At 36.0% G+C, this 26,775-nt stretch overlaps 4 protein-coding genes across 8 annotated transcripts; 2 read left to right on the forward strand and 2 right to left on the reverse strand.

Moving 5' to 3' along the window:
• Positions 1-394: 394 nt before the first annotated feature.
• atp6ap2 (ATPase H+ transporting accessory protein 2) lies at positions 395-8,137 on the forward strand. Of its 2 annotated transcripts, XM_084117202.1 has the most exons (10): positions 395-536; positions 1,176-1,306; positions 1,390-1,518; positions 3,296-3,391; positions 3,985-4,122; positions 4,514-4,567; positions 4,731-4,880; positions 6,857-6,976; positions 7,095-7,130; positions 7,370-8,137. In XM_084117202.1, exons 1-10 carry the CDS (start codon positions 485-487, stop codon positions 7,562-7,564), a joined length of 1,101 nt encoding a protein of 366 aa, XP_083973328.1. In that variant the 5' UTR covers positions 395-484; the 3' UTR covers positions 7,565-8,137. The 2 variants fall into 2 exon arrangements, with proteins under 2 accessions (XP_083973328.1, XP_083973329.1); XM_084117203.1 differs by lacking the exon at positions 7,095-7,130.
• LOC311084909 (uncharacterized protein) lies at positions 8,125-10,797 on the reverse strand. Its single transcript, XM_084117204.1, has 5 exons — positions 10,702-10,797; positions 10,268-10,597; positions 9,954-10,076; positions 9,696-9,790; positions 8,125-9,354 (listed from the first exon to the last, which is right to left on the reverse strand). The coding sequence occupies exons 1-5, from the start codon at positions 10,727-10,729 to the stop codon at positions 9,226-9,228; spliced, it is 705 nt and encodes a 234-aa protein (XP_083973330.1). The 5' UTR covers positions 10,730-10,797; the 3' UTR covers positions 8,125-9,225.
• A 1,163-nt stretch (positions 10,798-11,960) lies between these two features.
• Positions 11,961-18,329, reverse strand: LOC311084910 (uncharacterized protein). 4 transcript variants are annotated; one of them, XM_084117205.1, is made up of 10 exons: positions 17,921-18,307; positions 17,489-17,818; positions 17,191-17,289; positions 16,942-17,036; positions 16,764-16,841; positions 15,269-16,655; positions 14,835-15,164; positions 14,543-14,662; positions 14,326-14,420; positions 13,782-14,209 (listed from the first exon to the last, which is right to left on the reverse strand). In XM_084117205.1, exons 6-10 carry the CDS (start codon positions 15,294-15,296, stop codon positions 14,138-14,140), a joined length of 645 nt encoding a protein of 214 aa, XP_083973331.1. In that variant the 5' UTR covers positions 15,297-16,655; positions 16,764-16,841; positions 16,942-17,036; positions 17,191-17,289; positions 17,489-17,818; positions 17,921-18,307; the 3' UTR covers positions 13,782-14,137. The 4 variants fall into 4 exon arrangements, with proteins under 4 accessions (XP_083973334.1, XP_083973331.1, XP_083973333.1 ...); XM_084117208.1 differs by lacking the exons at positions 14,326-14,420; positions 14,543-14,662; positions 14,835-15,164; positions 15,269-16,655 and having other exon boundaries at positions 11,961-14,209; positions 17,921-18,329; XM_084117207.1 differs by lacking the exons at positions 13,782-14,209; positions 14,326-14,420; positions 14,543-14,662; positions 14,835-15,164 and having other exon boundaries at positions 15,789-16,655; positions 17,921-18,329.
• A 7,112-nt stretch (positions 18,330-25,441) lies between these two features.
• LOC311084330 (uncharacterized protein) lies at positions 25,442-26,394 on the forward strand. The gene is made up of 3 exons (XM_084116284.1): positions 25,442-25,576; positions 25,664-25,987; positions 26,074-26,394. The coding sequence occupies exons 1-3, from the start codon at positions 25,549-25,551 to the stop codon at positions 26,079-26,081; spliced, it is 360 nt and encodes a 119-aa protein (XP_083972410.1). The 5' UTR covers positions 25,442-25,548; the 3' UTR covers positions 26,082-26,394.
• The last annotated feature ends 381 nt before the right edge of the window (positions 26,395-26,775 follow it).

Genomic DNA, 26,775 nt, shown 5'->3' on the forward strand with positions numbered 1-26,775 from the left:
CTATACAATAGGCTATTATTTAAATAATCAGAAAAATACTGTAAATTATGTTTTAAGTAGGCTAGCCTGTGTAAGCTGAAACAGGCCTATGTATGTATGTATATAGCTATATACTCAGGTTATAGGACGTAAAAGGTTATTAAATCATATTTGTCACATGTCCTTCTGGTTTGAAGGTCATTCACCTATAGATAGATAGAAACAAAACTAATTTGTACAATACAGAATCATTAATAGGCCTACTTGTCCCTTGCTAAAAGCTACATTTATGTTAATAATTTGACTTGATAGTATTTTAAATATATATTTAGAAAATTTACATTAGTGAACAAATTAATTCAAGTTTTAAGAGTCACACATTGAAAGCCGAAGCGTTGAGGGACCCACCGTGACGCCATGACGTACGACGTCACGCGACACGGCTGGTCTGGGTCATGTGACCGGTCTTACGAGGAAGAGCAGTCCATCAGAAAATCCTCCCGAGATGAATCGAACAATTATGAACACAGTATTTGCGCTTTTAGGACTTTTATCAGGTAAATATGCGTTATAATTCTTCTTTGACGCGTACGTGGTTTTATTTTGACGGGTCGGTGTGCTTTTAGCGTTTGTTTAATGAAATAATGGCGGCTGCAGTGAGATGCCATAATCCGCAGTCATATCTATGGATCAAATATCTCTCGTTTATTCAATTGAATTCATTTAATATAATTAATGTATGTGAATTTCGTACGATATTGTGATTATATTGCTTTAGGCTGTTAAATAAAAAGGCTTTCAGTGTTAAATGTTGATAGTGAATGAGGAAGCACTAGCAGGTCATGTGACAGTCATGGTTCACTGTACGAATCCTACTTATTGATCAAAACTATGAATATGTTAGTTTATACTGATAATTGTGTTAGGACACGGGATTTCAGTCTTTTAAAATGCCACGGAGACCCAAATATGACTATTCTTGTGCATCCTAAGATTAAAATATGTGTAAAATATTATTTGGATGCCCACACACACACTGTAATACTGTATATTTATGTATTCATTTATATCAAGTTGTATTCATTTATTTGAATGGAATTTAAATGTATTAAATGTCGAAGCAAGTGTCATTTATTGCAAAGAAACATTGTGCCTGAGAATACATCATTATTGTTTTCTGTGTTATTTTCCCTCAGGTGTTTTGGGCGACAGTTTGACCGTTCTGCGCAGCCCGCAGTACGTGACCTTCCGGGATGGACAGTGGCCCATATCAGGAGAAAAGATCCCTGATTTAGTGGCCCTAACCATGGGCTTCTCCGTTCGTGAGGTATCATGTCTGCTTAATTGTATAATGGCACGTAAGATGTCTTCATGAAAACACTGAGGTGAACTTGAGGTTTTGGTTCGCAGGATCTTGACTGGCCTGGTCTGGCCGCCGGCTCGCTGTTCCAACGCCCACGTGCAAACGCTCTGATCGTCGTGCGCGGCATGGACAGCCTCGACTTTCCGAAAAACATTTCCTCTTACCCTCTCGAAAATGTGAGTGATGCATTCTCACAAGCTTGAGTTATTTTAATCTCTGTGGTGCGTGTTTTTCTCTCACTTCTTGCTTTTATGTAGGTTGGCAGTTCAACCTCAGTTGAATAAGTTAAATAAAATGACTCCCTTTAGGCACAAAAAACGGGGAAAAAAATTGTAAGATTCAGAAAATCAGGATGTTTCAGAATTAAGTAGTAGCGTAGTTTCCCCACAAGACTTCCCTTATTTTCTATCATGAGACTAATGCCACTTATGTCTGTCTGTATCTATCTATTCAATTTCAATTCAATTCACATTTATTTGTTTAGCGCTTTTCACAATACACATCATTTCAAAGCAGCTTTACAGAAAATGCATGAGTCCACATTACAATTTAGAGTGATATGTTATCAGAGGTAACTAAGTTATGTATTTCAGAAATGTACATATACAAAATCACAGTTAGCGAAAAAGGTATTAATTTAAACGATGTAATGATTTAATGCAGAAACAATGAGCTTGTTGAAGTATTGAATACTTGTTTGTTAACAAGTGATTATGACATTTAGAAAAATGTAGCATTGGTGCATGTTGATTCAGAGTTTGTGTCATCTGAAGTCTTCCCGGGGTTTGGCGACGTCTCTTCATAAGTGTTCGGCATCTGAAGTCTTCATAATCCAAACTGGAGCTGACATACTCTCTAGTTACCTCAGGATGGGCATCCCAAGATAAAACAGAGAAGCAAATAGAAAATAATTAGCATAGCTGCTGTTCATTAAACAAGAATAATCATGCGCATTTGATCTGATATAACTGTATAAGGTTATGAGATGCATTATATGAATGCTAGGCTAAAGAGATGCGTCTTTAATCTAGATTTAAACTGGGAGAGTGAGTCTGAGCCTAGGACATTATCAGGAAGGCTATTCCAGAGTTTAGGAGCCAAATGTGAAAACGCTCTTCCTCCTTTAGTGTACTTAGATATTCTAGGTACTATCAAAAGCCCAGAGTTTTATGACCTTAAAGAGCGTAATGGATTGTAAGGCGCTAGAAGATTAGTTAAATACACAGGAGCTAAACCATTAAGGGCCTTATAGGTCAGTAGCAATACTTTGTAATTGATACGGAACTTAATAGGTAACCAGTGTAGAGGTAATAAAATTGGTGTCATATGATCATATTTTCTTGACCTAGTAAGAACTCTAGCAGCGGCATTTTGGACTAATTGTAGCTTGTTTATCGAGGATGAAGAACAACCAGCTAGTAATGCATTACAGTAATCTAGTCTAGAGGTCATGAGTGCATGAACTAACTTTTCTGCTTCTTACTGCTTCCTTAGCAATGTTTCTGAGGTGGTAGAAGGCTGTTTTTGTAACAAATGAAACATGATTTTCAAAAGACAAGTTGCTGTCTAATATAACAAATTGTAGAAATAATTTCTTATTTTTTAATATTCAGAAAATCAGGATGTTTCAGGATTAAGTAGCAGCGTAATTTCCCCACAAGACGTCCCTTATTTTCTATCATGAGACTAATGCCACTTTATCTATCTATCTATCTATCTATCTATCTATCTATCTATCTATCTATCTATCTATCTATCTATCTATCTATCTGTCTGTCTGTCTCTGTCAATCGATCGATCATGTCTATCTACGTCTTTCTGTCTTGTGTGTGTCTGTCTGTCTATCTAACCTATCTATCTGTCTTATTCTCTCTCTGTCTATATATCTGTCCATCCATCCATCCATCCATCCATCCATTCTAAATATCTATCTATCTGTCTATCTCGTTCCAGCCGGTTCCATTCACTCTGGACAGTGTGGCGAACACTGTTCACACTTTGTTTGCTGACAGCACCCCTGTGGTCCTGCAGCTCGCCCCCAGTGAGGAGGTATGACCACGCCGAATCTCTGCTTCATTATTAGTCAACACTAACCACACACAGATGACACACACTTCTCTTATTTGCTCTGCAGATAAAGATGCACGTGAGAAATGCTTCACCCATCTGATGTAATGAAATGAGACCTACTATAAAGAACATTTTATTGGACTTCCCAACATGCAACATTTATTTATTGAAAGTATTAACACATAAAAAAGTACAGTTATTGAATGTTAAATTGTTAAATTATATATATATTTTTAATTAATAATTATTGTAATATTGTATGAACATTTTTTATACTTATTTCTCTTTTGTCTCTCTTTTTTAATTGTCTTATTTGCTGTTATGGCACTAAAAAAGTGCTAATTATGTTTAATAATTATATTTAAAAGAAATCTAAATTATTATTATAAGATATTGTTTATAATTATTAAATTAAATTAAATTCGTTTTTAAACTGATAGACGAGTCTAAATAATTTTTTGTGGTAATCACCAGAATGTCACAGTTGTTGTTAATAGATCATGTATTGAACCCAGATCATTCATTTAATAAGCGTGTAATATCAGTAAATGTCTTGATGATGTGTGTTTTAGAGGCTGTATATGATGGGAATGGCCAACACTGTTTTTGAGGATCTGCCCGTGACCCTGCAACAGATCCGTGGACGTCTGTCCCAGGACGGATCCGTCCTCACGTCCCTTCCTCTCAGCTCTCTCAGCCGTAATAACGAGGTGAAGATGTGGTCACGTGACCCTCTCCATCATAATAGCCCAACCTCCAGCACGGAAACACAAATATACATAATTCAGTGAACCACAAAACTGAGGTTTACTTTGTCCATCAATACCCTATATATAATAAATGTAACATTTATGTGTGTCTTTTATATGTTTATTTATGTATTATTGTACACAGTATACGCACACTTTATGCAGACATGGACTGTAACAGTTACTGTAGCAGTTTTTCAGCCAAAATAGGAAGTGGCTTCTGCCTGGCTGAAATTATCGACATGTGAAAGTAGTTGTTGCGTATCGAAACATCAGTAGATGGGGTTGTTGTTTTTTTCCCACCACAAACAAGATGCTGGTCTAAAAATACCTGTTTTTGTGTGTGTTTCAGGCTGATCTTCTGTTCCTGTCTGAGGTTCAGGTGCTATATGACATCTCAACGCTGGTCAGTTTCTCTGATGCACTTTAAATTTTTGTTTCTTAGTTTGAATAATTGTTGTTTTGTTTATCTAGCCATCTTTGAATCTGCTTGTTTGTCTCATGTAGCCAGTTTCTTCAGCAACTTTATTGATTCTGTGTTATTGAAGCGTCTTTGTTGTTTGCTACAGCTGCAGAAACACAAGCATCTGGCTAAAGACCCGGCTCCTGACCTGTACTCCCTCGAGCTCGCGGGATTGGAGGAGATCGCCCGCCGCTACGGCACAGACTCCCCTCAGTTCGCGGACGCTACCAGGATCCTGACGTCTGCTCTGCAGAAGGTACCGAGCTTGTGTCTGTCATCTCAGGTCTTCCATTTCACTGCACTACTTTTCCATTGCTTTTCTATGTAATCGCACTAGATGGAGCGTATCTCACAACATTCTAAAAACGCAGCGCTCAAGTTAAAAGAAGTTCAACTTTTAAATGCATCTCGACACTTTTCAGTGCGTTTTTCACTGCCTGTGTTGACTGCATGGTGTGTGTGAATAGTCCCGAATGGGAGATAAAACTCAAAGTCCATCTATCGCTTGTTTACATAGAGAATAATGGAAAAGCTGCGCAGTGGAATGCAAAAACATGTTCTGTGGAAACGGCTCCATACGGTTTCTCCTGTTTTGTTGTTGCTGGAGTATCCGAGGCATGAGCTGTATAGGCTCCGCCCTCTTCTGGAAAGTGGGAGGGGGAAACAGCTCATTTGCATTTAAAGATACACACATGAAAACTGTGTTGTTTTTTTCTTCCACCCAAAAATTTTGCCATTTTGGCACTTAATGATCTGTGTGGTATTTTGAGCCGACACTTCACAGACACATTCTGGGGACACCTGAGACTTATGACATATTGTAAATATAGTGATTTACATATGTTAAGTACATTATTTCAATAAATATTACAATTACTATTAATTACAGAATTTATTTCAGAAGCTTTATTGCAAGCAATGTTTTATTCAACATTTTTTAAATGGAAGATGCTGAAAGATGTTAGGATGACATTAAGATTTTTTTGACATGCATTAATTTGCAGTTTATCAGATGTTTTAATGATGCTAATGATATATATATATATATATATATATATAATGCTATATTTTCTTTACTCAGAATAATATTTTTTCCCCTTTGATTTTAGGCTGAAATATGACGCACTTTTACTGGGTCAAATTGTGTTGGATTAAAATGATTTTAATTAACTTATTAATATTTAAGACCGTGATGTAATTACTAAAGAACTACTATGACAAATGAATTTAAGTGTTTTATTAGATTTAGATTTGCACATTTATCTAATTTATCTCTGTCATGAACATACGATCATTATTTTTCATTTATTATATTAAAGGTGCTGTATGTAGTTTTTAGCGGCCTCTAGCGGTGATGTTTCAGATTGCAACCAATAAGTTTACAAGCGCGTGCTCTTACGCGTGCTCGAATTTATGAGCGAGCACTGTGGGTACCGGCCAGACTGAGACGCGTCACGCAACACACGGGAGAAAGCATCCCACAACATGCTGGAAACTCAGGTAAACTCCCACTGCAACGTTACAATAATAGGCTACTTTTATCAGCTTGACGTTGAACTAATGCTCCATGCTCGTACTATGATAAGTAGGCTATGGAACCCTATCAACCGTGCCGAATTTTGCCACTGCAAAGTTGTGCAAACACCACTTCACATTTTCTTCAGGAAATGTACATTCTAGGTTTGTATATAAGGTTTCTCCATGATTCAAATGCCCTGCCGATGCTGATCCGTGTTTTTTACCCGAAGTTCATCCGATTCACGTTACAAGCTTCAGCAGAAAAAAATTCTTTCTTTTTTTTATCAATATGTGGAGTTTGTGTTGGAGTCTGTGTTTTGCTGGGCGCAGGTCGTTTCTTAGTGTTATCAGACATGTCATAAGTTGCAGTGTCGTCGCTGTTGAGTGCAAAGTCAGTAGGCTAGACGAGTCTAGAGGCTCGGGAGCGCGCATGCAGGTGACGTCAGTCACGTCACTGGCGGTAAATCCGACCCGGGACCTTCACATAAAAATAAGAATACTTGCTTTCAGAGGTAATAGCAAAACCCGCAAAGTGAATAATTTTAATGTGAGATTACAACCCTTTCACACACAGGCAATAAAAAAAGGATTCGTTTTGGTAGAAAAGCTACATACAGCACCTTTAATTAAATGTCATTATTTGAAAAAAATATTTTTAATATAAAGATTTGAGTAGTCTAGTAGTACAATCTGTTTGTTTGTGTATGTCGGAAGTTTGCGGACGACGTCTCCAGCGTCTATGGAAACAACGCGGTTGTTGAAGTCGTGACTGTAAAGACGTTTGAAGCCCCTCTGACCAGGAAGTCACGCTCCATCCTTGAGTCCAAGCAGATCGTAAGTTTCTGTATAAACCCAAACATTCCTACAGAGAAAAACAATGATATGAAGTGTACATAAAAATGTGCTGATGTTGGGTAAGGTCCACATTTCCAGCGTTATTTTTATTCGTCAGGGTGCGAGAAGAAAGAGTCGGTTGAGGACCACTGCTGTAAGACGTTTAAAGTTGATTGCGTAGGCAGCACTAGCGTGATTAGCTAGCACTAGCGTGTTTAATCCTTTTAGAAATAGTAGCAATTGTTTTTAGCTTTAGTGACCATCACCTTTCAACCCATAACCTGTTTGTTTTGTTCCAAAACAAAAAGACAGTTGCGGTACTGTAGAAACCACCATAGCTGACCTACTTTTGAACGCTGAGCCACATTGAATGCTAGCGTGTGGTTGTTTCAGAGTAACCCAGGAAGCCCCTACAACCTGGCCTACAAGTACAACTTTGAGTACGCTGTGATCTTCAACATCGTCCTGTGGCTGATGATCGTGTTAGCTTTAGCCGTCATCGCTGTTTCCTACAACCTCTGGAACATGGATCCAGGATACGACAGCATCATCTACAGGATGACCAATCAGAAGATCCGAATGGACTGATGAAGTCCGTCAAACCCCATTCCATTTTGTGTTGAGTATTGAAGTGCATTTGAATGTGTGTGTGTGTGTGTGTGTTTTATTTTTAATGTGTGTGTGCACCACTGAATTGCTTATTGTATAAATGCTTCGTCTTTTTTGACACCATCAAACACACAAATAAAGAGTATTTATTATTGATGCCTGTTGATAGATAGATAGAGAGAAATAAAATTGCTTGTGATGCTTCTTAATCATCGTATCTTGGGGATTTGCATAATGTGAATCTACCGAAGAGGAAAATCTGATGGTAGTATGTAAAGAATTGAAATTTAACTGTATTTATTGTTTGTTGTTCAATTGATTGTGCTCCTGAATACTGGATTTAGTGTAATTATACCATTCCTATGTACATTTGTTTGTTTAATTTGCTATAAATGTCATTCATTGAATATAACTATAAAGTGGAAAACTACATATTACGTATGACTGTTTTTTGTGTATAGATGTTAACACCTATGAAACATTGTGTTATCATACAAAATGTACAAATGTAAGTGTATCTCGAATAAAAACTCCATCCGTCACTTAAAACAAGTTTTAATGCCTTTGAGTCACAAGTGCACAAGTTTGCATCACTTTACTGAGCCAAACAAGGTACAGAAAGTGTAAAACACTGAAATTGTACACGTTGTTGTCTGAAACAAGAGAATTGCATTGCAACTATCTTAAAATTCAGACCTTTTAACTATTTATTTTACTTAAATGCATGCAGACATTTTGCTGCTGTTTGTTCAAAAACAGGAAGTGGTACTTTCACCAATGTTCTCACATGACATTAACGTGATAAAACTTGCATCAATGTTGTACAAACACCAGCGTCTAGACCTGCATGTGCTTTTCTTGCCATCTACTTTGTTTGACATGATTCATTTTGGCACTTTTATTCAACTTTTAAAATGGTTTTCTGGCCTAGTTTGATGGTTTTGGTTTTTTGGGGGTATTTATCAACTTGACCAGACTGGGGGAACAATTACATAATCTTAAACCAACACGGTTTTGTTCAAAACTCACAAGAAACCACAGAAAATATACACAATTACAGTCATTTAAAAACTTTGCTTATAGAAAACTTAGTGATAAAACTAATGTCAAGTTGTCACATTAATTAATACATTGTGTCATGAACTAACAAACAATTTTAACAATTTGTTAAAGTTGTTATTTTATATTGTTAGTAGTATTTAAGGTTTAAATGTACTATTAGTGATCAGTTGACTTAACTTAAAAAAGTGAGGACACCTGTTGCCTTAAAATTAAGTAAATAAATGTAATGTGTAGTTGAAAAAATTGTTATGTGGAATTGTCAACTTAATAATTTTAAGGCAACGGGTTTCCTCACTTCGTAAGTTAAGTCAGCTGATCGCTTTTTACAGTGTAACCAGGATTAATACAAGTATCATTCATTGTTTTTTTATGTTAACGCATCAAACCTTATTGTAAACTGAAACCGCATCAGTCAAGATTCATCTGTTAACATGTCTAAGATTACTTGGTAGCAACATCCAACAAAATATGTATTTTATAAATAAGTAAATAATATGATTCAATGCAAACGGTGACGGAAACCCATTGTCCTTTACATACCCTATAAAAAAACCAAATACCCAAGGTGTCAAACCACCTCAACAACTTTGTAGGTTCAAGTTGTGTTGAACTCTAGGATGTGGCTTTGGGTTCTGGAGAAGTGTGTAAGTGCTGTTGATCTGTTGATTTTCTTCTCTGGAATATGTTGGCAACTCGATTTCAGAATACTAGAGAACAATAAAGATGAAATTAGGCGCTTTCACCTCACATGTGAACACATTTGATTGATTTTGTACGTTATTTTCACTAAATGCATGTTTTCCTATTGCTTAAGATGTTTTGCAAATTGTCAGTCACTACATAAGTCACCATCATTTCACAAGAAGTTTCGAAACATCTTCAGCTTCTAGAGAAACACTGGAATAACTTGACATTTTAGCTGGAAATTTTTGACACTGGCAAAGAGCCAAAATGTTTGTTATATTTATCTCCTGTTTACAATAAAACTCTTTTAGAGTGCAGACCTTTTTTGCATTTTTAGCTGGAAATTTTGGAAGAAAAGTCTTACCTGTGCGGCGTTAAAGTCCTCGAGCTGCACTGGTTCGACATTCAGGCGATGTTGTCGACTTTTTGTGGGCTTCTTAAGTTTGAGTATTAACAGACCTAAAGCCATACATTATAAAACAGTACTTGAGTACATTTCATAGAAACTCTTCATAAAAGAATACACTAAACTTAATTTAAATGACTATAAATAAGTGGGCAGATTTAATTTGGAACATGTTATTATGTTTTTTTATACTACTTTTTTGTACAGAAATCTCACCTATTATTGCGATAATCAGAACAATGTTCAATATGAACGATGTAACCGTCATAATATTTTCAGTCTTAGATGTTGGTTGTGGCTGATTTTCGTTTTCTGTTCGATTTTGATCTTGGGCAGATTCTGTTTGAATAGAAAACATTTATCAGTTTTGTGTTTTTAATGCCATATATGATTAAAAACCTCTGATAGAGTTATATTTAAGCGCATACATTTAGGCTATTGCAGTAACATAGATAATAATTTGTTTTTAGATATTTTATAGTAACAAATATGTTATATGTCAGTTGTAAATGTGATTTAGAAATACTTACCAGTGAAGTAAAGTCTGGTGCCATTGCTGAGCTGTAGAGGCGGGCCTATTTTTACACAATAATATATTCCTAATTCATCAATAGTAATGTTTCTAATAAATAACCGGCTCAAAGTTAGTGATGAATATTTATCTTTTAATCTTTCGTCATAGAATTGAGCTGATGTAGAAACTGATGTGAAGGTCCGCATTATCAGCACTGGAGAATCTGTCAGTTTCTGGAAAACCCAATAAATCTCTTTTACACCAATCTGACAGTCTAAAGTCACGTTTTCCCCTAAATTCACACGTTTATCAGTTAAACTCTCTGTAGTTTGACACACCAGCAGAACTGTGAAGATAAAACACACACAGTAAAACACACAATACCTTCAACCAAAACTATCCAGTCGTGTGAAGATCACAGTGAAAGTACATTGAGTAACTTAAACTTACAGAAGAGTAAAAGCTGCGCCGTCCTCATTCTGTGGTTGTTGAGCTCATATGCTGTAAGAAGGTTAACTTAACTATGAATCTGAGAGGAAGTGCGACTGCACGCAGAAAAAAAAAACTGAGAGGAAACCACCAGACACCCTTGAAAAGAGGATGTAGAAGTTGCACTGTCCAAACTGTTTACTGCTACTAAACAGGTCAAAGTCCATGAGATGCATGTACAGATTGTTTAGACTAATCAGTTTCAAGTTTCAATTAGTTTTACATTTCATAAATACATAAGTGCTATATTATCACCTTAACTAAATCTAATTTTGAAGTTTATTTTTCAGACAAAAAATAAGGCCAAACTTGTAATATGTGAGGGTGTTATCCGCACCAGTGAGTGATTAAAGAACACTCTCTTCTCTGCTGTAACGTATTCAAGTAAAACGGCTTCTAGAACACAAACAATTTTATATATATATATATATATAAGGCGGGACTTGATATTGTTCATTGGATAGGTATAGTTTGCTATCGGTCAATTTCATGTGAGCGACAGGTTGCCCCACCTTTGCGCCAGTGAACGCATCAGAGAAGAAAAGATGGCTGCGTCCAAAATCACATACTCTCTTGTTATTTTGAATATGCGCCTACTTTGCCACTACTTCGCCTAAGCTACTATATAGTATAGGGATAGGGAAGTATGCGATGAATATAGTATATGGAAGTATGCAATGATTTTGGATGTAGACAAAATATAGGAGGGAGTGGAAGTTATTTTGATTAAAGATGAAGAGGGAACATGAATTTATGGATAAATCATTTATTATAAATACAGCAATGTTCCATTGAGAAAAAAAACCAATAAGAATTGCCAATTTTGATAGCCTATCATGGTGACTTTGATTGTGCTGCTAGCTAGTATTTATGGAACATGGAAACAAGATAACAACCAAAATTGTATCTCTTGGACCCTAAAGTGACTCTGTTGACTGCAGGAATCCTGCAATAGTTGTGTTAACTATGTAAACAAAACAATTTATTATTATTATTAGCCTGTTATTATTATTATTATTATTAATTATACATTTTAATTATTAATAATAATTACTCATTGTACAAGTGACAAATATTACATGATATATCACAGCTAAAAGGTCAAATTGAAAATCTAGTATCCTTTTTAGTTAGCTCAAACTAAGGGATACTCCACTTTAAAATGAAAATTCTGTCATCATATACTCACCCTCATGTTGTTTCAAACCTGTATGAAAAAAATATACTATGGAAGTCAATGAGACCAGAAACTGTCTGGTTACTGATATTCTTCTAAATATCTTCCTTTCTGTTCAGCAGAAGAAAGAAATTCATAAAGGATTGAAACAACATGAGGGTGAGTATATGATGACAGAATTTTCATTTTAAAGTGGAGTATCCCTTTAAGTCATCAAGACTCTAGACCAATCAGATGATTCGAATGAACCGATTGATGACGCCATCTCCGATTACATTTAATTTCTACAACCCATATCAAGCCTTAACAGAGTTTACGAAATACATTTATTAAATTGTAAATACACACAAAAAGAAGTGTAGCATATACGAAATAGATCGGCAACCCGACACGAATGGGATATCGATGGTTTATGTGATTAAAATCTCACACTTTAATAGTATTTATAGCTCATAACTTAATAAAAAGTAAGTTAATAAGTCTTAATAAGACTGTGAGGAATGAATACCCCAAAATGTTTGAGGGACTTTAAATTAAAAAAGTTTGAGGGACTTTGTTTTAGGCCTACGTATATGTCACGTATCAGATAAAGCTATATTTGATCCCAAACACACCTTAAAACTTCTTTATGCCCATAACTAAATAATAATATACAACAATTAAGTATTGACTAAGCTAAGGTAGGTTATGTTCAACTATTTCGAGTGGTTTACCTCAGCGCGTCAGACTGTGATACTTGTACCAGCAGGTAGATGGCGCCGTTCCTATTTAAAGACAATGCTAAACACGCAGAGATGGAGCATTGCTCTGTCTGTCTGTATTTATATTATAAACATAGAAGATATCAAGAAAGTCAAGAAAACTTATAGAAGAATTAAAGTGACAGCGATAGAGGAGGACGAGAGCCTCGCACGGTAGACGCGTGAGTCTAGATTTCACTTTGAGACTGTTTGTGTTTGTCACTAACAGCTTTTGTGTTGGACGGAAAAAATTCACGTTAGTGTACTGTACACTGTGTAGCTATGCGAAATTATTTGTATTCAATTTATTATTTTGATTAATGTATTTTATTAATTATATTCTTTATATATTATTAATCTTTTACATGTTATTATTTCCATAATCATTTATAGCCTATATTTTCTACTATTTGGCACATGCTCTGATATGTTTGATTGTTTTGGCGTCTCTTCTGTGCTGTAAGATCAAGTGTGTGTATTTTCAATCAGAATTGATTAGGTGATGTATCTTTGTATCAGAATAGGCCTATGTCTGTTTATATCTCTGCAGACATGAGATAATGCAAGATCTGCAATATTCTCTTAAAGATCTTAAAGGTGTCAAAACAACACCTCGTATAGCCTATCTGTTTCATCTATCTTTGATATTTGACCAGTCATGCAGACCTAGCCGTTACACTAACTATGACATACTGGATCAGTCTGTTTGACCTTTTCTTAGCAGACTAAAACATACGTTTAAGAGGATGTATATGTTTCCTGTATATATATTAGTTGCTCTTATTTTGCTCTTCACTTATGCCTCTCTTTTCATTCTGCAAATGTCTTACTTCCTTTGTCCTTCTTTCTCTATATTCTGATCTTCACAATCTTTATGTGTTAGGTACAGTACTTTGGATTTTATTATAAACTATTGTTTAGCCTACTTGATTCATTTGTTTGTCTCTATAATTTTACATTTTTACTAAATAAATGTGGTATTCCTTATTCAGATTTGATCTTTGACATAATCATAGCTTGTCTGCCTGGATTTCATTGCATGTGTGTGTATCAACATGAGGGAAATGTGAATTATGATTTTTTTTTTTTTTTTTTTTTTTTTAGGTGGACTAATCCGTTAAGGTATACTAAGTAAAATTGTTACCAATACTTTTGTGTGCAGCCTATATTACATTATGATCTTAGGCCACTAGCTACATATTATTTGGGTTTGCTTTTTGCCATTTTCCATCATTGTGAGTTTACATAAAATAATCAAAAACCACTTATTAGACAGAAATGTATTTTACTCATCAAGGCAAGAACAAAGAGAAGCAGTGAAAATATAGACCTATTTAAAAATTTGCATTACATTCATGTTTAAGTAAACAATCTATAACATCAGTCAACCTAAAACACACAACAATCAAGCTAATAATATTTCACTCATTATTTGTCAGAATATATTTCTGTTAGACTGTATGAGAGGATTCACTCTTGATCATGTTTGTCTAGGCTTTTTTCCAAAAGTGTTGTTGGTCGAATGGGACAGACGAAACTCCACTTCAGAAAACTAGAGAATAATAATAATAAAAAAAAAAAAAAATAATAATAATAATAAGCTGCTAATGTCCATGTAGAATTTAGTTTTTCTGTGATAAAGAAAGCTGAATTATAGATGTGTTTTACCTCTTCATCATTTGTGCTGTAAAGCTGCTCCAGTTCCTCATCTTGATATTGTTGGTGTGTTTTCTTACACACTTGAAGTTTGATCTGCAATAGACCTAAAATACCAGCAACATTTCTGATTAAACATAAAATTCATCACTAAAGAAATGTAACATAAAGAAAAATATTTTATATTGTATATTTTTTTTATTTGATACATATAACCCAGAAATCTCACCTATTATTGCCAAAAACATCACAATGCTCGGTATGAAGTACAAAATCATTGGAGTTTGCTGTGTATTTGGACTTTGTGAGTTATTGTTCACTTCTGTCTGATTCTGATCTTGAGCAGCTTCTGTTAAGAACAGAAAATACAAGAGTTTTGTGTTTTTAAACATCAAACATGCATCAATATTACACAGACCTGATAGAAATAAAGGTTAAAATACAAATTTGATATATAATGTGCATGATTTTAGATCATTTATTGATATAACAACAGATCAAAGATAATTTTATACACTTACCAGTGAAGTAAAGTCTGGTGCCATCACTGAACTGTAGAGTTGGGGCTGTTTTTACACAATAATATATTCCTAATTCATCAATAGTAATGTTTCTAATAAATAACCGGCTCAAAGTTAGTGATGAATATTTGTCTTTAAATCTTTCGTCATTGAATTGAGCTGCTGTAGAATCTGATGTGAAGGTCCGCATTATGAACACTGGAGAATCTGTCAGTTTCTGGAAAACCCAATAAATCTCTTTTACACTAATCTGACAGTCTAAAGTCACGTTTTCCCCTAAATTCACCCGTTTATCTCTTAAACTCTCTGTAGTTTGACACACCAGCAGAACTGTGAAGATAAAACACACACAGTAAAACACACAATACTTTCAACCAAAACTATCCAGTCGTGTGAAGATCACAGTGAAAGTACAGTGAGGAACTTAAACTTACAGAAGAGTAAAAGCTGCGCCGTCCTCATTCTGTAAGTGTTTAATTTATATGCAGTAAAATATTTTACTATAAATCTTAGCAGAAGTGTTAATGCAGAATAAAAATAGGACACCAGGACACACACTTAATAGCGATGAAGTAGATCAGAGACGAAGACAAAGATAGAAAAGGCTCAGGCGTTGATGTTTCTACACACAAACTTAACATATAAACCAGACCAGAGCTGAAGCCGACTAACCCACAGCTGTGAGAAAACACACTCAGAGCGGATGAATGCACTGAGAAAATGAAGACACGAAAAACACACCTAAAACTAGAAGACTCACTGCAGCGCTCAGCATTACACGTCCAGTTTTATTTACAGTTGAAGGCCTTTTTATTGACACGGAAATATGTTAATAAACCCAAAAGTCACGTATGGAAGGGGATTTTTTTTTATTGCCCTTGAATAGTGAAAATATGATATATTATATTGTATTTTTAAAATATTTTTAATATGAGGGAAGAAAAAAACACTAAACTTGGTTAAGGTATTTAATTATTTGTCAAAAAAAGGCAAGCTACAGGTTTTATTTAAAGATTCAAGATAAAATGCATAGAAAAACAAAAAGCTTACAAGAAAAAAACACACTGACCACAGCATACTCAGTTATTAATATATCGTTGGTTCTCATGTTTTCATGTGTTCAAAAGCTACATGTAGAACTTGTATTTATATTTAATTTATAAGAAATTATCAAGACAAAAGCAAAGAAAGGCTGTGCTGAAAAAATATTGAGAATTTTGCATTATATACATGTTTAGTAAACAAACACCAGTCGATCTTAAACAACAATCAACAAGCTAACAATATTTTACTTACATTATTTAGAAGATTGCATGAACTAATACTTCTATGTATACTCATGTATTTATAATAGTATTATATTACTGAAAATAATTTCTGTGTACTAATACATTTTAATCTGAGGCCAATAACACGTCAATGAAGCAAAGGCTCCAGCCCTGTATACTCAGTCTAGGCCTATACATATTTGGCTTTGTTTTATGCCATTTTCCATCATTGTGAGTTCACATAAAAACACTCAAAAAATCAAAAACAACTTATTACAGAAATTGAATTCCTAAGAATTTACGTATCAAGAAAACAACAACAAAGTGAAACAATGCTGAAATGTTGCATTACATTCATGTTTAAGTAAACAATATATAACATCAGTCAACCTATATCAAACAACAATCAAGCTAATAATATTTTACTCATTATTTGTCATAATATATTTCTGTTAGACTGTATGAGAGGATTCACTCTTGATCATGTTTGTCTAGGCTTTTTTCCAAAAGTGTTGTTGGTCGAATGGGACAGATGAAACTCCACTTCAGAAAACTACAGAATAATAAAATAATAATAATAATAATAATAATTAGCTGCTAATGTTCATGTAGAATTTAGTTTTTCTGTGATAAAGAAAGCTGAATTATAGATGTGTTTTACCTCTTCATCATTTGTGCTGTAAAGCTGCTCCAGTTCCTCATCTTAATATTGTTGTTGTGTTTTTATGTTTTTTATCTCCTGTTTACAATAAAACACTTTTAGAGTGCAGACCTTTTTAGCATTTTTAAATTTTGGAAAAAATGTCTTCCATGAACTCATGTAGCAATGTAAGTCTTACCTGTGCGGCGTTAAAGTCCTCGAGCTGCACTGGTTCGACATTCTGGCGATGTTCTCGACTTTTTGTGGGCTTCTTAAGTTTGAGTATTAACAGACCTAAAGCCATACATTATAAAACTAGTACATTTCATAGAAACTCTTCATAAAGCAATACACTAAACTTAATTTAAATGACTATAAATAAGTGGGCAGATTCATTTTGAACATGTTATCATGTTTTTTTATACTACTTTTTGTACAGAAATCTCACCTATTATTGTAATAATCAGCACAATGTTCAATATGAACGATGTAACCCTCATAATATGCTGATTTTCATTTTCTGTTCGATTGTGATCTTGGGCAGATTCTGTTTGAATAGAAAACATTTATCAGTTTTGTGTTTTTAATGCCAAATATGATTAAAAACCTCTGATAGAGTGATATTTAAGCACATACATTTAGGCTATTACAGTAACATATATATAATATTTTATTTTTAGATATTTTATAGTTACAAATATATACATGTTATATGTCAGTTGTAAATGTGATTTAGAAATACTTACCAGTGAAGTAAAGTCTGGTGCCATTGCTGAGCTGTAGAATTGGGTCTGTTTTTGCACAATAATATATTCCTAATTCATCAATAGTAATGTTTCTAATAAATAACAGGCACAAAGTTAGTGATGAGTTAGAGTCTTTCAATCTTTCGCCATACAGTTGAGCTGATGTAGAATCTGTTGTGCAGGTTCGCATTATCAACACTGGAGAATCTGTCAGTTTCTGGAAAACCCAATAATTCTCTTTTTCACCAATCTGACAGTCTAAAGTCACGTTTTCCCCTAAATTCACCCGTTTATCTCTTAAACTCTGTGTAGTTTGACACACCAGCAGAACTGTGAAGATAAAACACACAGTAAAACACACAATACCTTCAACCAAAACTATCCAGTCATGTGAAGATCACAGTGAAAGTACATTGAGGAACTTAAACTTACAGAAGAGTAAAAGCTGCGCCGTCCTCATTCTGTAAGTGTTTAATTTATATGCAGTCAAATATTTTACTCTAAATCTTAGCAGAAGTGTTAATGCAGAATAAAAATAGGACACCAGCACACACACTTAATAGCAATGAAGTAGATCAGAGACGAAGACAAAGATAGAAAAGGCTCAGGCGTTGATGTTTCTACACACAAACTTAACATATAAACCAGACCAGAGTTGAAGCCGACTAACCCACAGCTGTGAGAAAACACACTCAGAGCGGATGAATGCAGTGAGAAAATGAAGACACGAAAAACACACCTAAAACCAGAAGACACTACAGCGCTCAGCATTACACACGCCCAGATTTATTTACAGTAGAAGGCCTTTTTATTGACACTGAAATATGTTAATAAACCCAAAAGTCACGTACGGAAGGGGATTTTGTTTGTGGCCCTCGAACAGTGAAAATATGATATATGAGAACATTTTATATTTTTAAAAAAAATTTTAATATGAGGGAAGAACAAATAAAAACAAAACCAAACATGAAACAAAAACATGGCATGGCATGGCATGAAAACTCAAAACAAACCTGAACATGAAAATGACTCACAAACAGTGGTTACAGGGAACAATAGTTGACAAAGACACATGGCAAACATGAGGGCTTAAATACACAGACTAATGACAAGACAAGGGACACCTGTGAACAATGATACAATGAACCAATGACAACCTGACACATCAGACAAGGGAACACATGGCAGGATCATATGACTTACAAGGGATCACATGACAGACAAGGAAACATGATGTGAACAAACCCCAAAACAAAACCGTGACAATAGAACTTGTATTTATATTTCATTTATAAGAAATTATCAAGACAAAAGCAAAGAAAGGCTGTGTTGAAAAAATATTGAGAATTTTGCATTATATACACGTTTAGGAAACAAACACCAGTTGATCTTAAACAAACAACAATCAACAAGCTAACAATATTTTACTTTCATTATTTAGAAGATTACATGAACTAATACTAAATATACTCATGTATTTATAATAGTATTATATTACTGAAAATAATTTCTGTGTACTAATACATTTTAATCTGAGGCCAATAACACGTCAATGAAGCAAAGGCTCCAGCCCTGTATACTCAGTCTAGGCCTATACATATTTGCCTTTGCTCTTTGCCATTTTCCATCATTGTGAGTTCACATAAACACACTCAAAAAATCAAAAACAACTTATTACAGAAATTGAATTCCTAAGAATTTACTTATCAAGAAAAAAAAACAGATCAAAGAGAAACAATGCTGAAATGTGCATTACATTCATGTTTAAAGGACAAGTTCGGTATTTTACACTTAAAGCCCTGTTTACAGATGAAATAGGAACTAGAGCTTAGATTCTCTGCCCGAGCCCGAGCCCGGACTCGACCCGACCCGATATTTCCCGCCACTGTCCTCGGGCCGGGTCGGGTCGGGCCCTTGATAAAGCACGTCACGTGTCATGCGCAGCGTCTCGTCCACTCGCACTCGCAGTCTCGAGAGCACGCGTGACGCATCACACCTGCTGTGCGCGCTGTAGCCTACTATTCTGTAGCTTAAGTGCTTGAAGAAGCAAATAAAAAAATTAAAACAGGAGAATTAACTTTGTGCAAGTTTGGAGGAAAATCGGAGGTATGGAAACATTTTAAACTAGTCGTGGGGAGTGACAACATATGTGTTGGCTTTGTCTCGTGCATTAAATGCGGCACGCTGCTCGCCCATGACAGCAAACAGCAAACAGCAAAAAAAAAAAAAAAAAACGGGGACTTAGACGAAACGGCGAAAGGGGGACCAAGACAGAAATTATGATAGTAGTCAGCCTCAGCCCTCGATGTCCTCTTTTGTTACTTTTCTGATCCATTCAATTATTTCTGAATAAACAAAAAACGCAGTTTACATGCTTCTTCCTTGTCGCATTATTCATTAAGATAATAATTAATAAATGCACGCACAATTATGAATGTGATAAATGTTACAGATATGGCCTATGTTTTACTATGCACAAACAAATGCCTTTCAACATGTGCAAAATTCAGAATTAAATGAATGTGCTGCAATTTGTCTGTAGTAGCCTACGTATTTTAGCCATTGAATAAGCACATTTAGTTTCAAGTTTAAGTTTTGTTTTGAAGAAAGCTTTTCTTTAAAGTGAATTTCGTTTAGTATAAATTGTATTTTAATTTTAATACATCTTTCATCAACCAATTGCCTAGATTTAATACATAAAAAGCAATTTACCAGACATCAGGACATGGAGTCGCGGGCGCGCCGCGGTCACTTACACCATTTGAAACTCGCGCTGTCACCGAATTTACAAATGCACATCTTGCTTGTTGCTCACACACATATTATGTTGAAATAACAATATGTTGAAGTAACATTATTAATAATAATTAATCTTTAAGAATATTTGATTGAATGCTGAATGTTGTGCTTGTCCAATTTAATAAAATTAAAACTTTAATTGTGATAATTAAAATAATTTAATATTTAATATTGAGTGGCCAATTTTTGCTCATTTATTAATAGTATTTATATAACATATATAACTGCGCAGCTCCCCCTGTAGCCTGAATGATCTAGCACAGCAGCACCTGCGTTAAAAAAAATAACGCCCCCCCCCCTTCCTAAAACGCATTAAACTTTCGTTTACAAAGACGTGAAACTCACCGAGTGGTCAGGGGTGTTCACTGATATGCTCACACAAAAATCGCTGCAAAAGATGCTTTCCAACAGGTGTTTTACCATTCGTTGTAAAACTGTGGACCTATTTTTCCAAACGCCTCACACCCGTACATTCTTCCGTTGAGAGCTTGAATACAGTCTAACAGAAATATATTCTGACAAATAATGAATAAAATATTATTAGCTTGATTGTTGTGTGTTTTAGGTTGACTGATGTTATTGCTTGTTTACTTAAAGGACAAGTTCGGTATTTTACACTTAAAGCCCTGTTTACAGATCGTTTCTGATGAAATAGAACGGTTAAGATTAAAATTTGGACACATGCTGCTGTCCCAGGAATTTTAGGTTTCTTTCGCTTTCCCCCCGACATACAGAATGGCTGCATAGGTGCACTGGAACAATCCTTCCTAAAATGCATTAAACTTTCGTTTACAAAGGCGTGAAACTCACCGAGTGGTCAGGGGTGGGTGTTGTGAGGTTTTCGCGTGCAGCCGTCATAGGCAGCCGTCATAGGCAGCCGTGCACGAGCGCAAAACCTCACAACACCCACCCCTGTCGGTGATTGGTTGGAACACTATTTATTTTGGTTTTGAGTGTTGGTGAAACCAATTGTTTTTGTGTGCAGATCTCAGAGCCTAGGCTGCCTACAGAGACGCGTTTTTTTGACGGCATGCTTATGGGGCGGGCAGCTAGCGGATCGTTAGGAAAGATTAGATGAATGTGATAATTTATGTTTGGGCCTGAAATCGCTGATACAACCTTTAACAAAAGATAAAAGACATACATTAGCTGCTAATTAGTCTGGCTAGTGGCTATCACCAGACCAAGTGGATAAGCCAGTCTGTGATTGGTTCCCACAAATTTGTAAAGGAGGCAGCAGAGATAAATGTACAGGTTTCCAGCCTGAGCTGCAGGGTGAAATCAAATCGCCGACAGATCAGGCTGATTCATAGATCATAGCTAATTCCCACTTTTACAAAAAAAATAAATAAAATAAAATAAACAATTGTGTAACCATCACATGAGCTTTGATTTTAAATTTAGACCCTATTTTCACTTCCTGTTTTTTTTTGGCCCAGACCATATTTCATCATTCTTTTTTTTTCTTCCTTTTTTTTTTCTTTGATGTGCTGAGCATTTTTGGCACGTTTAAATTAACTGGTTTTATTTAAATCCAAAAATATTATTTAACCTCACTGAATTACATTAATTTATACCAAGAAAAACAAATACTTGTGGGTTAAATAAAAATAATTGCTCTTTAACAAATGCACGTTACCACTTTTTACAGTGTAAAGGTTCTTGTTTGTTTGGGTTTTTCTTTGGACAAAATGATGGAAAACGACTGTAATTACTGAAAATTTTGAATACTTACATTTGTGGTATGTGTCAGTGTTATGTTATGTTTGGTTTTATTTGTGTCTTGAGTTTGCCTGTCCGCCGGCCTGTCTGGGTTTTTTACTTTGTTTCCATGGTTTTTCATTGTTTGATTAAGTTGAACACCTGTTACTCGTTGCTTTGACTTGTTTGGTTTGTATATTACAAGTTTGCTTTCTGTCAGTCTTTGTTTGATATTCATCATTTAGTTTTGGTTGTTCCGTTCGTGTTTTAATCCAGAGAATCCTGAGTGTTGTGTTAAGTTTTGAGTTTGAAAATAAAGGACTGCTGCACTTAAATCCAGCTTTATTTTTTTCCATGCTCTTCAACCAGCCATGACAGAAATACTAAACCGGCAGTACAAATCCTCCTCCTCTCGTCAGTCACCACGAAGGAATCCCAGACTACACCTATGCCCCTCTTCACCCCGGTAGCCCGATAGAGCCCACCCAGAACCAGGCCTGTGTCGTCACCCTGCACCAAGTTATAGTGTTGTCTGTGGTGTCTCCTCCCTGCCTCCCACTCCCACCTCCTCTACCTGTTCCGTGTCGGTGAATGAGGTCATTCCTGAAGTATCTGTCTGTCCCATGTCGGCCATGGAGGCCGCTTTTAAACTTTCTGCCTGCCCTGTATTGGCCAAAGAAGCCATTTTGAACTCTCTGCCTGCCTTTGCTGGCTCCATTCAGCCCTTCGGCTCCTCATAAGCTGCCTGCACCTAGCATCCCAGATCCGACTTGGGCTTCCAGTTCGCCAGCTCCGCCCTGGAGTGTCGACCCTCTAGCTCTACCTAGAACCTCCAAGTCCTTCACTCCACCTCGGCCTGTCGACCAGACGCTCCACCTTGGCGCCTCGCTTCCTCGGCTCCACCTGGGACCGTTGTCCCTATGTCTCCACCAGGCTTCCTCATCCCTCCGGCTCAGCCTTAGTTAGTCGTCACTCTGCCGTTGCCATGGACTTCCGGGCCTTCATCTGTGACTTATCCCTCCACCCTTGGTCTTCTGGACCTTCAGTGTCACCTGGTCTCTTTGGCTCCACCTGGGTGTCCACCCCCACCAGCTCAGTCTTTGTCAGTCATCTTCCTGGATCTGCCTGGTACTTCCTTCAAGGCTCCACCATAGCTCCTCCCTCCCTCGACTCCACGTGGGCTGCAACCTGGTTCTCCTGCAGGGAGCTACTCCCTTGCTCCCCCCAACTTCATCTCCACCCTGGTTTCTCCCTCCTCTGGGAGGCCCTGTTCTGTTTGCCCCACGTCCTTCACCTAAGCCCCCTCATGTCCTCCTCTGTTGAACTTAAGGCGCTTTCTTGATGGGGGGAGGTGTCAGTGTTATGTTTTTTTGTGTGTGTGTTTTAGGATACGTTTACATGACAACAATATGCTCAAAACAGAGAAATTTTTCCTTTGAGTTTTACGCTGATGACACCACTGTCAAAATGATCCCCATTCACACGGATCCGCGAAAACGACTAAAAACGTTGTGTTCTGCAGTCAGGCCATTAGATGGTGATGAAAAACTATCGCATGTGCATGACGTCATTGTCTTCAGAGATTCGCGTTTTTGTTGTTTACACGGAGACCGTTTTCAAAACCTTGCACTTTGAAACCCGTCTTCAAACTGTTTGTGTTTTTAGGCACCCAAAACACCATTGTTGTGTAAACGAACGGCCAAATGCATAAAATGTTTTACGTTTTTAATGGAAAACGGTGTTGTGTTAACAGCCCCTTAGTCTTGAGTTTGGCTGTCTGGTTCTTTGGTTTGTTTCCATGTTTTTAGCGCAATTTTCCCCCGGAAATTGCGCTGGTTAACTCATGATTTCTGTTCTGTGCGCACCAATCTTGCACTTCTATCTACTCCTCAACCAGACCACCTAGAGACTTCGGGTTTTCGGCATTATGTTAAGGAAGGTCTAATCTCGGGAACGCACAAAAAAAAATCCAGGAAAAGATTTACTATCTCTTAGTGTTGTGATCCCATGAGGTGAGAAAATTGCGCTAAAACACTCACCGAGTTTTTATTACTTGTTTTTTATTGTTTGATTAAGTTGAACACCTGTTACTGTTACTCGTTGCTTTGATTGGTTTGATATTATGAGCTTGCATTCTGTCAGTCTTTGTTTGGTATTTGTTGTGTAAAGTTGGTTGTTCCATTCGTGTTTTAATCCAGAGAATCCTGTTCTATCCTGTTTTAAGTTTAGAAATAAAGGACTACTGCATTTAGATCCAGCTTTATTTTCTTCCATGCTCTTCAACCAGCCGTGACAATATCATCCTGTAGAAATAAAAGTGGATCATGTACAATTTAAAAGCACAATTTGTTTTGTTTTTTACGGATTAACAGTTTTAAAGGAAAGAAACCAAATGTGCTGAAATGTTCAGTACATCAAAAATGTTCAATAGTTAAAAAAAGAGGTTTGATGAAATATAGTCTGAAAAAAAAGAAGTGAAAATTGGGTCAAAAGTTCAAATCAAGCTCATCTGCGGTGCGTTTTCCTAAAGCCAACTATGGTTGTAAGTTCTGTTGTTAACAACATATTTCAATTGAAATTGTGACCGTATAGTTGGCAACAATGCTTTTGGGAAACGCACCCCAAGTGGTTACACAATTGTTTAGGGTAAATTAATCACCCAAATCCTTTATTTCCAGACACTATGGAAATGAATTTCATCACTTTCCTTAAAAGCATGGGAAATTTGGCTTAGACTGAACTGAACACATCATCATCAGCCAAAATGCATAAAGAGTTTTCAGTTTTTTTGTTGAAAACAGTTTTAATGGTCCCTTAGTATTGACAAATATAATACAATGTACAGATGTCACATGGGGCAAAATATGTTAACATTTCAAGATGAACACTATGCAAACATACTAGTTTCATATAATTTTCCAGCATCTTTTGCATATTTGAACCCTTTGCAGCAGTGACTGTATGATTTAGAGATCCATATTTTCACACTGAGGATAATTAAGGGAGTCAAACACAACTATTACAGAAGGTGAAAACATTCACTGATGCTCCAGAAGGAAACACTGCATTAAGAGCCGGGGATGAAAACTTTTTGAATTTGAAGATTAGAGTAAACACTGCAAGAATCTTCTGTCGCTTCTGAAGGGCAGTTAATGAAAAAATATGACCCGACTCTTAATGCATTGTGTGTTTTTCCATCTGGAGCATCAGTAAAAGTTTTCCTTTTGTAATAGTTGTGTATGAGTCCTTCAGTTAATAGATCTCAAAATTACAGTCACTGCTGGAAAGGATTCAAATGTCTTCAAAAATGTCTTCAGCTTGTTACAAAGTAGAACGAAAGTCTTAAGGGTTTGGAACGACATGAGGGTGAGTAACTGATGACAATATTTTCATTCTTGGGTGAACAAACCCTTTAAGTTTGCATAATTTTACTGAGTCGTTGATTCATTTAGTATTTTCTGAAGCTCAGCAGAAGCACTTCCTCTAAAAGATGTTATAAAGTTACACACATCATCAATCTCCACACAAGTTCAACCTGAACACTTCAACAAGATCACAGAATGAAGACTCTGCTGTTTTCACTCCTCTGTAAGTTTATTTCATGTAATTTTGTTTGATTCAGTGTGATCCTGTCATGATCAGATAATCTGAATGTTGTGTTTTCTGTTTGTTCAGGTGTGTTTGTGTGTTCTCAACACACAGAAGGTGTAACTGATCAACAGGTGACTTTAGGACAGAATGTGACTTTAGCTTGTGAGTTTAAATGTAAAGCTGCTATTTGGTTTGTGATAAAACCATCAGTTCGTCCAGTGATGATACTGCGTACGTTTGGATCTGAAGAGGCTGAATATTACGACGAAGAATTCCGCAACAAATATACAGAGGGAAGCAGGAGCCAATTAATTATCAATAATGTCACTGTTGATGATTTAGGAACTTATTACTGTATTAAACCAGGCTGGGCTTTACAGATCAGTGACGGTATGAGACTGGACACTGGTAAGTTTTAAACGGCAATTTTCATTTCAAAATTCATTTAGCAGTTTTTTATAATGTATGTTATAATGTATGTTTTTATTCATTAGAGGTCTGACGTGAAGTTTCATGAGCGTGACAGAAGAATAACATCCATTCAGACCAACGGCACTGTTGTTCCTCAGAATCCACTGACCAATCATGAATATCTAGAAGTGCTGCCATATCTGAATATGAAATATCAACATACTGACAGATTGATTGCTGTTTGATTCTAATGATCAGAATTGTGTGCTGATTTTAACATTAAATGTAATCATTGAACGTTCAATGACTTTAAAACATACTTTGCTCTTGTCTATTCATAACAAAAAACGTCCATTTTTTTCATTTTGAATGTATCTTTCAAAATAAATCATCTTTGTAATGTTTCTGACTGTTTGTTTGTCTCTCTCTGAGTTGCTAAAATCATGGGATGTAGTGGCAGAAATTATTGGTCATTTGAAAATATCTGGATGTAACAAACAAGAATGATAAAAACGTTTTGTCAGTTTACAGTGTAAATCGCTGAACCGGCCGATGTGAGTCACTTGATTTTTACACTTTCCAAATATAGTTTCACCAACACAGATCTTAAATACTAATAGACAATATTAGTAATAATAGACAGTAGTCGGTCAGTTCAAGTTCTTTTTCAAGGGAGGGTTTTCCTTTTTCTTCTTAACTTTTGCATCAGCACTTCTGCAGGGCTGCCAACTTTTGAGTTTAGCTTGGAGTGAGATTTTCTTTTGGTGGGGTATGCAAAACAAATA

Source organism: Abramis brama (assembly GCF_963993115.1).
Source record: "Abramis brama genome assembly, chromosome: 6".
Taxonomy (NCBI): domain Eukaryota; kingdom Metazoa; phylum Chordata; class Actinopteri; order Cypriniformes; family Leuciscidae; genus Abramis; species Abramis brama.